This window comes from Mobula birostris, chromosome 19, assembly GCF_030028105.1.
Source record: "Mobula birostris isolate sMobBir1 chromosome 19, sMobBir1.hap1, whole genome shotgun sequence".
In the NCBI taxonomy this organism is placed as follows: domain Eukaryota; kingdom Metazoa; phylum Chordata; class Chondrichthyes; order Myliobatiformes; family Myliobatidae; genus Mobula; species Mobula birostris.
The window spans coordinates 21,511,502-21,525,962 of NC_092388.1; the positions used below are offsets into that span (position 1 = coordinate 21,511,502).

General features: G+C 41.8%; 1 protein-coding gene across 3 annotated transcripts in view; it reads right to left on the bottom strand.

Annotated features, from left to right (window-relative positions):
- Nucleotides 1-14,461, bottom strand: part of nek11 (NIMA-related kinase 11) — a 355,541-nt gene that overhangs the window by 188,727 nt on the left and 152,353 nt on the right. For all 3 annotated transcript variants that reach the window (XM_072283318.1, XM_072283316.1, XM_072283319.1), the window contains exon 5: nt 9,319-9,383. In XM_072283318.1, the coding sequence (XP_072139419.1) occupies nt 9,319-9,383 (65 nt within the window). The remainder of the gene's footprint in view (nt 1-9,318; nt 9,384-14,461) is intronic.

A 14,461-nucleotide genomic window follows, 5' to 3' on the forward strand; every position in this document is an offset into this window, starting at 1 on the left:
CACCAGTCTTCACCAAGGATGAAGATGATGCTGGATTATATCAGCGAAGATTTAGTGAAGATTCTACATGGGCTAAAAATTGATGAAGAATACTAGCAACATTCCCACAAAGTGCTGGAGGAACTCAGCAGGCCATGCAGCATCTAGGAAAAGTGTACAGTCGACGTTTTGGGCTGAAACCCATCAGCAGGAACAATGTTTTCTCTATTATTTTACAACCGCACAGACCAGCCATTTTTCTGAGCAGCATTTTTTTTCTAAAAAAAAAATCAGCCTGAAAACTGTGTGGCACTTTAATAAATCATTATATTAAAAAAAATTTAGCTGCATGGCAACGAAAGCACGGGAGCATTTCAGTTGCTGCGCGACCGTGCAGCTCAGAGAGAATAGTGGGTACAAGACAGGCTAAATGCAATTAAAATGAAATTAGAACAGAAAGGGATACAATCTAGTATTTCTGAATGTTACCTTCTGGATGGCACAGTAGCATAATGACTAGCAAAACGCATCACAGCGCCAGAGATCAATTCCTGTCTGTAAGGAGCTTGCACCATCTCCCCCTGACCCCATGAGTTTCCATTGGGTGCTCCAGTTTCCTCCCACATTCTAAAGGTGTACAGTTTAGTAAGTCGTGAGCACCAAAAGCATGGCAACATTTGCCCCCAGCACATCCTCGAACTGTGTTGATCATTGATGGGAATGACATATTTCACCGTATCTTTTGATGTACATGTGACAAAGAGCCAATCTAATTTAATCTGCCTACCCATTGCATCAGTACGTCTATTTGAAATCACTGTTTGCTGTTCCTCATAGCTTTGCTTTGTCTGTATTTGTACATATTAAGAAAATCAGTGGTCAATACACAGAATTTTGGAAAATCCAGTTGTGCACTTCCCTTTGATTTGGGAAAAAAAGACATCCTTAATGTGATTCTAAAATGGGTAGAAGAACGGAGAAATCTCGTGATTATATGTACAAAGTTTGTTGAAGATAGCAAGGCAGGTTAAGGAATTAGTCAGAAAATCATAATGGGATTATTGGCTTTAAAATAGTGGCAGTAAACATAAGAGGAAGGAAGTCATGATGATTCTCAGAATCAGTTTTATTTATCACATGTACAGTACCGTGCAAAGGTCTTGGGTATAGAGCCCTGATGAAGGGTCAACTGTTTACTCCTTTCCATTGATGCTGCCTGATCCACTGAGTTCCTTCAGCACTTTGTGCGTGTGGCACATATACTGCGCATAGCTAGGGTGTCTAAGACTTTTGCACAGTACTGTATTTGTCAACATGGAGCACAGAGCGAATTTGTAAATCTGATGGGAGCAAAGGAGGTTGGGGAATGGTGAGGGTGGAGTGCTGTGGGAGGGGTGTGGGACAGGTAGCAGTGGGGTGGCCCAGATGCAGACACACCCTGCCCTGAGACACCAGGCAAAGTCTTTTGAATCCAAACAATTGGTTTATTGATCATTACAGAATGTCGTTCTGGTGCTTCCCGCTCCCTCCTCTCTTCCTGTCCACTCTCAGTCCACAGTAGAGACCCATATCAGAACCAGGTTTATCATTACTCACACATCCTGAAGTTTTTTTTTGTGGCAGCAGTATTGTGCAAAAGTCTTAGGCACCCTGCCCATATATATGTGCCTAAGACTTTTGCACAGTACTCTACCTGGAATCATACAGTGAAATTCGTCATTTGTATTAACAATCTATGAATGTGCTGGGGGGCCATACATTCCAGCAGCAACACAGCAGTGAGAAAACACCATCAAAACAAGCCCCTTTCCTCCCTCCCACACTCCCATTCACATACAGGCAGTAGTCTAACTCCAAGTCTGCTGTCCCCAAGCTTTGACCATCGAGCTTCAATTTTTGATCAACCCCCCCACCCCCACCACCGGATGGGACCCCAAACTCCAAACTCGATTTCCAGGCTTGTCAATTGTCCTGCTTTCATGCCCCCTGCTCACATGGATTCTGATCCTGGGACCCACTGATCTGGAATGGCCTAATATCCATGAATGTCTTTCATCACGTCACGGGAGTATTGTGTCTGATTCTGGGTATCAGACTTTAGGGAAGATATAAAAACTTTGGTAAAGGTGCTGAAGAGACTTAGCAGAGCTATTCCACTGATGGGGGTGTTAGTTGTTCTCAGAACAGAGGGGATTGCAAGGAGGGTCTGATGGAGGCATTTTAAACCATGAATGGGGTAGACAGAGCAGATAGAGAGAAACTGTTCTAATGGGCAGAGGGAGCAACAACCAGGGTTACTGAATGAAGGTGAGAGGCAAAAAACTTTTTGTCCTTGTATGCATTTGTGATTAGGTCTGGAAAGCTCTGCTGGGGTAGTAGTGAAGACAGCTTCAACTGTAACATTCAAAGGATGCTGAGCGAGTATCGGAAAGAAAAGTTTGCAGGGCAACAGGCAAAAGGCAGGAACGAGGCTGACTAGATTGCCAAATGTAGGCTGATTTAAAGAATACTAGTTTTATTCAGATAGCTTACAATTTTGTTCCAATCTGTTCCAATATGTGGAGGATACAGAACTGAATTATCTGAATTTTCTATCAAGATCAAGTTTGATAGACTTTTGGAATTATAGGGTATTAAATGAGTAGGATATAGAAAATAGGTGTAGAATAGGACACCAGGGCACATGGGATTATTCTATCATTCAGTCATCATGGCTGACCCCAGATCTGATCGATTTTCCATCCAATCCCATTATTTCCTGATTCTTGTAAGTCTCAGAGAACTAATCAGAAAGATAGCTGCCAACTTATCTAGACCTGACAATCACACTTTCAAAACTCTCCAGCAGTGTAAAATCCACCTCTGAACATCTCCTGGATATCAGTGCAGGTTTATGCAAGTAATCAAAAAGATAACAGCCCATCAGATTATTTGCTATTCTAGTGCATGAAACTGGTAAAGGAGTCATCAGCTGAAAAATCTGTCAGAAGCACAGGAAATCGTCCTGAATTATGCCACTACTTTGATCAAATTGGCACAATGACAATAAAATTAACAAGGTATCTAAAAGCAGGCAATGACAATGATACACACAAATGGTTTGATCATCAAGATTATTAACAATCCACCCTCATTTATAATTATCCCTTATCTGGCTCCAGAGGTTTTGCAGAGGCGGAAGTCACATTAAAAGAAAAGAAGTATTTAGTGGAAAGGCAAATCTCTGTGGTCATTTTAAAGATGGATTATTATCAGGAAATGCTGGAAATACTCAGCAGGCCAGGTGGAAAGTGAATCAGAGTTAATCAATGTCAAACTCGATAGACACCAAAAAAAGATAATCGTGCAGCCTGATTATTTCAGTTCCATCCAGCGCTACCCTTTCTGTTGACTGGTTGGATAGATAGCAGAAGATTAATAGCATAAAGGAACCACTTAAAGCAAGACTGCACTGCTCAGATCCAAGCCAGATCTTTTAAAGAGGTTGTGGACTGCAGCTGGAGCAGGGGCTGGCAACGGCAAACACTCCACTAATGATTCTGACCTGACAAGCAAAGAGAATGACACAAGCTCAGTGGCTCTCGAATGCTAAAACTGGAGACATCCTTTCTCTGGAGGGGGCTTGGAGACACTCCACATATGTTCAGAGGACAGTGGAAGGTGGTGGTGTGCAAGTCAGGGTCAGGTGCAAGATGTTCAGTGACCTCACACGAGAGATCAAGGTCACCACAAGCATTTGCAAATTCCATCAGCTCACCACCATTCTCAGTCACTGCTATCAATTCACCATGCCCCTGCCACTCATGATTCAGACCGAATATCTGCATGCTTCACTTCATCTTCACATACTTACCACGGCATTAGGTCTCACACCCACGTCCAACAGATTGCATGCACTGCTGCCAGCTATTTCACCGTGGCAGCTGCATCAGCCAAACAAGACTGCACCACACTTGCTGGTACATTCCCTCTCCTATGCACCATAAAGTTGACCAGAGACAGAACTCCATAACAAGAAGGAACACGTGCCTATGTCTTAACTCTCGTGGGCACGTTTGAGATACCTGCTTCTGATTTCAAGGCTGGCACAGGCTAAAAATTGAAAATTCAAAGTTCTAAGTCAATTTATTACCGAAGAGTGCATGTGTCAATACATACCACACGACATTCATTTTATTGCAGGCATTTACAGTAGCACAAAAATACAATAGAATAAATGAAAAGCTATACTGTACACTACGACTGACAAACAACCAATGTGCAGAAGACGACAATCTGGGCAAATGCAAAATAAATAAATATACTAAAATGATGGTATTTTTGCAACTGTTCCTCCTCATCACATCCCACCACCTTCACAATTTATAGTCTCTGTTGACTTGGAAGCTATGAAGGTTCTAGCACACTCCACTTACATTGCCATCCACCTGGCGAAAACATCATAACGTAAACTTTCAGATACCCCAGAGCTACAAACTGGCCGACAAGTAGAGGAGGGAAATCATAAACCACTTGGCGACTCAATTTCTCACTCGCAGATACCAGCTTGTGCTGAAGGTAATTCCGGCTTTCATAACGAGAGACCTTGACAAGGATGGTTAGGACCCAAATGCTGGAATGTTCGAGAAAAAGTTCAAGACACGGTATAAACCTGGACTGAGAACTGAGCACAAACAAAATTCTAGACGATATCTCTAGTTGGGCTTACGAGCTCTGTTCAGGTGCTCTTTAAATACTGAATACCTGGCACCAAAACATGATTGCCAATTAGCGGGATGGTTCTGCACCCTTAAAGGGGCTATGCCAGCTATCCATACTCCAGAGAGTTAAAGCATCCAAATCCCAGAAGCTGGCGTGATTGGGTGTGTCTCGTAACAGAACTCCCCACCCCTCCCCTATGGCTGACTCCTGACAACCCTGGCTGCTTGGAGAGACAGTGATGGTAGGAATGGTTGAGAACCAGATCCAAGATGTCATTTTCAGGCACCCAACACCTCTCCTCGGGTCTGAATCCTTCCCAGTCCACAAGCTATTGCTAAACACCCGGAAAATTTCATGAGACCAAAATTCTCACATTGGAGACTTGTTCCCCATCGATAAACCTAGGTGGTGGGGGGGGGGGGCAGCTAAGGGACTAGTGATGACAGGTTTTAATTAAGTGATGTGGAAAGTGAGATTGATCTTCAGGGTTTTGGGACCTGTAAGCTGCAAATCACCAGGTTTAATTTCTTGAGAAGCTTGAAGGGTCTGGTGAAGTTGGGTACCAACTTTGTAGACTCAGAAAGGCAAATCCTGAGTGGACAGCCAAACCTGTTTCCCAAGCTGCAGGGAGGGTCTCAGTGTGCTGCGATTAGCCTTGCTTTCCGGCTCTGGGTAGAGGCCAGCAAAGGCTCCCTTGCCCTAGTCCATTCCTGCTTGCAGCATTTGATAAGATCTTCAGTCCGCAGGAATCCTAACCTGGCCTCCTGTTCAAGGAAGCGTCGTGGAGAATACCCAAATTGGTACTCTAACGGGGATATCACGTGCGCCAAATACTGTAAAGTGTTGTGGGTGACCTCTGCCCACATCACATGGTCGTACCACTTGCCAGGTCTTTCTGAGGCCAGGCATCTTGGGGCTCATTCCAAATGATGGCTGACCCGGTCCATCTGGCCATTGGACTGCAGGTGAAAACAAAAGGAGAGACTTGCTGTTGCCTCAACCAGTTTACAGAATGCCCTCCAGAAACATGATGCAAATTGTGGACTACAATCCGTGACTATGTCCACCCGAAAACGATGGATTCTGAAGACCTGGTCCAGGACTGTCTCTACCACAGTTGGTAGCTTGTCCAAGGCAGTGAATTTGCAGGCCCTTGAAAACTCATCGACAATTATCATGATGACAGTCTTCCCCCCGGAAGGTAGAAGGCCTGTGACAAAGTCCATGGAGATGTGCGCCCATGGTCTGCCTGGAACAGGTAGAGGATGAAGGAGCCCTTTTGAGGTTGGGTACGGAGCTCCTTGCACGCCTATACGTATTGTCAAACATCCTTTGGATTCCAGGCCACCAGTCCCTTCTCTTGATGAACTTGAGGGTCCCAGCATTCCCTGAGTGGGCAGTCATTCTCAATGAATGCCCCCACTGGAGTACCTTTGACCTGACGGAGCTTGAGACAAACAGTCTACCTGGAGGACTGTTCTAAGGACTCTCCCCTTGTGCCTGAGCCATGGGAACAAGCTTGTTGATTGTCACTATCACCTTAGCTTGGGGCAAAATGGTGGTAAGTTGCTCTTCCCCTTCGGTTTTGTTGAAATGACGAGACAAGGCATCTGGCTTTTGATTCTTTGACCGTGGTCGATAGATCACGACAAAGTTAAGACAGTTAAAGAAAAGAGACCACCTGGCCTGCCTGGAATTCAGTCTCTTGGCCTCCTGAATACAAGCCAGGTTCCTGTGGTCTGTCTAGACAATAAAAAGGTTCTTGTCCTGCTCTAGTGACACCATTCCTCCAATGCCAACTTAACTGCTAGTAGCTCCCAATGCCCAAAGTCGCAGTTTCTCTCTGCCAGGGATAGCCGCCTAAAGAGTGAACACGAGTGCAGTTTACTGTTCAAAGGTGACCACTGAGACAGTACTACACCCACCCCGATATCTGAGGCATCCACTTCCATGATGAAGGGAAGGTCTGCATTAGATGAAACCAATCTCTAACTGCCTGGGTCTTCATAGTGTCCATCTTGATTTTGCCTTTGGAGATGATGAAACCAAAAAATGAAATGTTTGTCACGTGAAATTCTGACTTCTCCAGCTGGACATAAAGGGTATCGTGAAGGGCCAGATGTGCCTATTCCACACTGTATCTCATTAAATAAATGAACAGCACCTTTTCTCAGAGGGGGAGAAAAGTGCCTGATTGTTGCATTGTCAAACAAACACCCCAACAGTGAATCACATAGGGATACATCCAATGGCCCACATCACAAGTCACAGGCTCTGACGCTAAAGACTACCTTAAGGAAGGTGGAAGAAAAGTTCAGATGAAATACAGTTCGGAATCAGGTTTATTATCATGGACATGTGTCTTGAAATTTGTTGTTTTATGGCATCAGTACATAACAATACATAACAATAAAAACTATAAATTACAATGTATGCATAAAGAAAATCAAATTAAACAAGTAGTGCTAAGCGGGAGGGTAAAACAGCGACGGAGCCTTCATGGGTTCATTGTCCATTCCGAAACCTGATGGCAGAGGGGAAGAAGCTGTTCCTGAAACATTGAGTGTGTGCCTTCAGGCTCCTGTACCTTCTCCTTGATGAGAAGAGGGCACGTCCTGGTTGATGGGGGTCCTGAATTATGGATGCCACCTTTTTGAGGCATTGCCTTTTGAAGGTGGTGTGGATGCTGGGGAGGCTAGTGCCCATGATGGAGTTGGCAGAGTTTATAACTTTTTTCAGCTTTTTCCGATCCTGTGCAATGGCCACTCCTACCAGAAGGTGACGCAGCCAACTAGCACACAATATTTTGCAGGCACTGGAAATCCAAAGTAACATACAGAAAATTCTGGAGGAACTTAGCACACATTTGGCCGCTGAGCTGTAACTGTTGAAAACATTCAATTTGATGATGAACAAAATGCCAGGGGTAGATGTGTATAAAAGATGCAATTAAATGATTTAGGAGCAATGCAGGAAGTCCAATGCAGATTCACCAGGTTAATTTCTGGGATGAGCCAAGACAGCTTTGTTCTGCATTCCTTGAAGTTCAGAAGAAAGGGTCGCCCTTATTCAAAAATACAAGATCCAAAAGGACTTGGAGAAGGAAGCATTGTGCCAATCTTTTAATCTACTCTAAGATCAATGTAACCATTTGCTCCAACATCTTATTTCATTCATTTGCCTATCGAAGAGAATCTTGAATCCCCCTAATGAATCTGCCTCTACCATCATCTGTGGCAGTGCAATCCACACACCCACCACTCTCTGAGTAAAATACTTAACTCTGATGTCCCCCTGCATTTTCCTCCAATCACCTTAAATTTATGCCCCTCATATTCCCTATTTACACCCTGGGAAAATGTATCTGGCTGTCCACTCTATCTATACTTCTTATATACTGGGTTTCATCTCCTAAGTTACAGAGAAAGGTTGAACAAGTTAGATCTTTATTATTCTTTATTCTTAGGTCTTTATTCTTTGAAGCGTAGAAGGTTGTAGGGGGACTTGATAGAGGAGTTTAAAATTATGAGGGGGATTGATAGAGTTGATGTGGATAGGCTTTTTCCATTGAGAATGGGGGAGATTCAAACAAGAGGACATGAGTTGAGAGTTAAAGGGCAAAAGTTTTGGGATAACATGAGGGGGAACTTCTTTACTCAGAGAGTGGTGGCTGTGTGGAATGAGCTTCCAGCAGAAGTGGTTGAGGCAGGTTCAATGTTGTCATTTAAAGTTAAATTGGATAGATATATGGACAGGAAAGGAATGGAGGGTTATGGGCTGAGTGCAGGTCGGTGGGACTAGGTGAGAGTAAGAGTTCAGCATGGACTAGAAGGGCTGAGATGGCCTGTTTCTGTGCTGTAATTGTTATATGGTTACACCTATATCATGACATCTCTTATCCTCCTTCATTCTGAAATGAAAAGTCTTAGCTCACTCAACCCATCTTCATAAAACATGCTCTCTAACCCAGACAGCATTCTGGTAAAAGTCTCATCTGCACCCTCTCTAAAGCTTCCATCCTTCCCATAATAAGGCAACCAGAACTAAACACAATACTCCAAAAGTGTGGTCTAACCAGAATTTGAAAGAGCTGCAACATTACCTCGCTGTCTTGAGCCCAATCCTCCAACTAGTAGAGGCAAACGCACCGTATAGGTAATTATATTTAAGTTAGTAGGCAAGTTGTCAGATCAGACCTGGAAAACGTTGTGGGTGCTCAATGTCAGAAAGGTGATGGGCAGGTTGGGATAGGGTTGACTTTTAATTCCAAACACCGGGAGATTTAAAGTGTCTGAGGAGTAAAGTACAACCAGCAAAGAGCAAAGGCAAATTTCTCATCTACTGTGTATAAATCAATTACAAGACTCTCAACAAAATCCTAGCAGATGAAAGTATGTCAAATTGTGTCAGTGATAAAATGAGTGCTACTCGTGAGAAGAAGCCCTGGTTTGGAATGAAACGGTACTCATTAATTGGCATGTCAAACGAATACATTACCTGTTCAAGTGCAATGCATCTCTTGCACAGAATCTGGTGTGTTGCAGTCACTCCTTTGGTTATAAGCAGCACAGTCAGTAAATCAACGTCAGAAAAAGTTATAAATGCAACCAGGACAAAGACCTCAATGGCAATTCTTACCTATTTTTACAATGTTGTTTTTCAAGAAGATGTTGTTGCTTTTTAAATCTCTATGAAGTATTCTTCTGTAAAGGTTAATTAAAAAATAGTGAGTTGCATCACAGATTTAAAAGAAAATGCATACTATTTCTTATAGCCTTAGAGCAAAGACATTTAAAAATAAAATGGCTCTTAGTAAATGCTTCAGCTGATGCTTCTAGTGAGATTATTTGATGATTGTAACAATGACTGAATAAGCTGTAATGAACAAATGTTCATTTAAATTAAATGTCTTCATCTGCTCATTTGAAACAGCAATCGTCAAGCCCTCCAGTAGATATAATAGGATAATTGCTCAAATCAAACCACATTCAGCTGCCCCACTAAGAGCTTTCTTTAATCAAAGGAAAAGACATTTAGACAGCAGCCCAAAATAAAGTTTTCATCTCCTTTCTCTGCCCGTAGAAGTAGAATGTTCAATGGCTGCGTAACATTCTCACTGTGTGACAATATGCTTCTCAGGAGCAGTAACATTGCAGAGATTTTTGTAAAACATGAAGATAACTACAAACAGGATCTCAGGTTTGCACAGCACAGAAAACTATAAGATATAGGAGCAGAATTAGGCCATTCAGCCCATCAAGTCTGCTCTGTCATTCGATCATCACTGATTTATTTTCCCTCTCAACCCAATTATCCTGCTTTAACCTTAATGCCCCTACCAATGAAGAACATTTCAAGCATTTGACCCACCATATCCATTCCAACCTTTTGATACATTTACAAGAATCTCACTCGTTTACATTAGGACCATATCCTTCTATGCCATGCCTATTTAAGTGTCTGTCTAAATGCTAATTAAACATAGTCATAGTCATACTTTATTGATCCCGGGGGAAATTGGTTTTCATTACAGTTGCACCATAAACATGTTGATTATGTCTGATTCTATCACCTCCTCCGGCATGCATTCACTATATCAACCACTCTCTGTATAAAACGTTTACCCCTCTCAAGAGTGCTTTAAAACTCCTTGCTCTCATATTAAGCCCATAATGTTTAAAAGATATTTAGACAAGCACATGGATAGGAAAGGTTTAGAGGGATATGGGCCAAACAAGGAATTGTGACAAGCTCAAAATAGACAAGCAACACACACAAACTGCTGGAGGAACTCAGCAGGCCAAGCAGCAACCCTGGAAAAGAGAAGAACGGTCAACGTTTCAGGCTGAGACACTTCATCAGGACTCAGGAGTCCTTCATGAGTCCTGATGAAGGGTCTCAGCCCAAAATAGCGACTATATACTCTTTTCTATAGAAGCTACCTGGGCTGCTGAGTTCCTCCAGCAATTTGTGTGCGTTGCTTGGATTTCCAGCATCTGCGGATTTTCTCTTGTTTGTGTCAAATAAACAATCTGGTCAGCAATGCCCAGGGTGGTGAATCTATGGAATTTGTTGCCACGGGCAGCAGTGGAGGCCAAGTCATTGAGTGTATTTAAGGCAGAGATTGATCGGTATCTGAGTAGCCAGGGCATCAAAGGTTATGGTGAGAAGGCGGGGGAGTGGGACTAAATAGGAGAATGGATCAGCTCACGATTAAATGGTGGAGCAGACTCGATGGGCCGAATAGCCTACTTCTGCTCCTTTGTCTTATGGTCGGGCCAGAGAACCTGTATCCAGAGAGAGTGCAGATAATGGAAGTCTTGACCAACACACACAAAATGCTGGAGGAACTCAGCAGGTTGGTGCAGGACCCAGTATTGGATTAGAGCAGCCTTTCTCAAATTTTTGCCCCGGAGGAAACCCTGAGATAATTTCCAGGTCTCAGAGACCCCCTGCATAAAACTTATTATACCTGTAGCTCATGGTACATTAGTGTGATCAGTGAGTTTTAAATATGATAACCCAGAAATAATTGCCAATGCTCTTTTGAGTAGAGATTGAACCTTTAGCCAATCTCTCCTGAAAAAACAGGCACTTAATTTAGCTTTCCTTTCTTGAAATTATTCTCTTTCTTTCTCGTTCATAAATGTTAAAAACTCACAAGACAAACAATAAATCTCTGTTAAGTAACTGGCTTGAGCCAAAATTGGATTTAATTTTTCTAAAGTTAGGCTCCATAGATTTAATTTAAATAAAGGTTGTAAATTGATTTTAATTAATGCTATTTACAACATGAAAATTTATTGACAATCTTGAATAGTAAAGTTACTAAAAATCATAAGCCAAATCAATATGAATAAAAATATAGCCTAAGTCACAATTTTATACAGGACTTGGAAAAAAATATTTTTCTTACTAAGTGACATGATCAGGGTCAAGTATAAGCCTAGCATGTGAAACTTGTGCTTGTTTTTTGCTGCACAAATACTCAATTCTGGGTCAAACTTGACATAAGCACATGTGGATTTCACCTTCAACTGAACTGAGATGATTTCTATCCTTGCTCTTGATGCTTGTTAAACAAGAAAAAGCTTGCTCACGCATGTAATAAGTTGAAAACTGCAGCAAAATGTTCATTACTTTCCCATGCATGTCAGGATGTTCTTCTTTCACAGAAATTCAGAACTTGTCCAGGGGCAGGTCAGTAAATCTCTTCTTCAGTGCATGATCAGAGTGCAGCTCACAAGGTTATTCCTCTTCTCTCAAAGCCAAATCTCAGACTGACCAGAAGATTCAGAGAAAGAATCCCTCACACAGTCATACACTCGTGTTCAAAGGGAGGAAAAATACTATTCAATTTTGTTCTATAGTTCTTCCAGGCGGTTTGCAATAAGACTTGAGATTTTCTGATATTCTTCCTCACACTCAAGCCCAAGCAGCAGTAGAAACATTTCAAGATTTCTTTTTGCAACGTGATTTTTCCAAAGATTCAATTTCTTTGTAAATCCAAGAATCTTGTCACTTGGAGTCAAAACATTTTCTCCAGGGCTTTGCAGAGACTTGTTCAACTGGTTCATATGATAAAAAATGTCTTCTAAGTAGGCTAGTTTCTGCAGCAATTCTTCATCTTCAAAGCACTGAGCAAAATCTGGCCAGCGATTTTCTTGAAAGTACTCCTTTCAGCTCAAAAACCCTGTTGAGAACTCTTCCTCTGCTAAGCCACCGGATTTCTGTGAGATTGGTGTGCTCTTTGTTCAGGTTTTCACACAATTTTTTAAACATTCTCGAGTGAACTGGTCTTTGTTTAATAAAGTTAACGATTTTTGTAGCAACATCCAGAACCTTTTTCATTTCATTCCCAAGAGTTTTTGACACCAGAACCTCTCTGTGAAGAAAGCAATATGTTGTGACATTGTCAGGATTTTCTTTTTTTACAAGAGAAACGAAACCTCTCACAGAGCTGACCATTGATGGGGCAAGATCAGTACAGATGCCAACACAGTTCCTTCAACAAAGACCTTTTTTTTCCCAAATATGAAGACAAAACATTAAATATATCTTGGCCTTTGCTTGTTTCGGCAGCTCTTTGCAACAGAAAAAGTTTTCTTGAATTTCATCATCATTTAAAAATCTTACAAATGCTACAACATGACATTTATTGGTGAAATCTGTTGACTCATCAACCTGGATAGAGAAGCTGTTGTCTTTCAGTTTATCACACAAAAACTCTTCAGCATCATGTCACATGTCATCAATAAATCGACTGTTCAAGAGTGAAACTTTTTCAATTTCTTGTACTGCATCTTGTCCTAGCATTTTACTCACTATAATTTTACATGCTGGCATTACTAAGTTCTCACAAACTGTGAGATTTTTCCTTTTCTGGGTAATAAGTTCTGCTACTGAATAACTTGCTTCCTAAAACCTTTTACTGACTATGACTTTATTAACAAAAGCTTTACTCTGTTTGTCTTGAGACTCCAATTGCTGTTTAAAATAATCAGCACTTTAACGTGTCATATGACTGTGATTTGTACTGAAGTGTCTTTTCAATTTTGCTGGAGTTGTTGCTGCATCTGCAAGTTGTTTGCCACAGGCTAAGCACAATGGAATAGGGCAATTTGGATCAATTGTCTATGTAAGATGTATTGATGAATAGTTTTCATTGCGAAGATGGACTTTTTTGTGTCCGCTGTTGCACTGCTGTAGTGAAGTGACCCAACAGATTGTAATTCTTCATTGCTAACCTTATCAGAATTGTCCATAGTCCTAGACCTAGAACCTTCCTGTTCAAAAATCACCACATTGGACCGTCCTTAGAATGAAAGTTTCCTTTCAATTTTCTACTATACCGGCAGAGTTTGTTCGCTCCCATAAGTCAGTCAGCAGCACATAAGGGGAGGTTGGGGGAGATCATTTGGGAGAGAGAGCACTCATCCAAATAAGCACAAGGTCCTACTGCATGTTGCCACACTGGGCTGAGAGATCTCTAACGAGATCGCTGATGGGACTGCTCGGCCACTGCCCACCACCGTGAGTGCTAGCATCGTGCAAAGTTCGAAAAATATTTTTTAAAACATGATCTCTCATGGAGCTCTGGCTGAGAAACCCTGGATTAGAGTGTTTAATTGTTATTTTCTTTGCAGTTTAACAATTATTTACCTGCTAGCAGTTAGTATAACTACTTACATACTGTAAATGTAACTCTTTAATATATTTCCTAGGAGCCACGGTATATACAGTGCGAATAAAAAGTGTTCGCTCTCCTTGGAAGTTTTCATGTTTTATTGGTTTACAACATTGAATCACACTGGATTTAATTTGGCTTTTTTGACATTGATCACAGAAAAAGATGCCTTCATGTCAAAGTGAAAACAGATCGCTACAGAGTGATTTACATTAATTACAAATATAAAACACCCCCCCTTTAATACGACACACCAAACTATCACTGGTGCAGCCCATTGGTTTTAGAAGTCATACAATTAGTTAAATAGAAACATCGAGTCATCGTTTCCACGGATGCTGCCCGACCTGCTGAGTTCCTCCAGCGTGTTGTGAGTGTTGCTTCAACTCCAGCATCTGCAGAGTATTTTGTGTTTAGTTAAATAGAGATCTGTTTAGGGAGACCTGTGTGCATTCAAGGTGTTACAATTGATTGTAGTAAAAATACGCCTGTATCTGGAAGGCCCAACTCCCAACAGTATCCTGGCAAAAACTACACCATAACAACAAAAGGATATGCCAAGAAACTCCGTGAAAAGGTTATTGAAAAGCACGA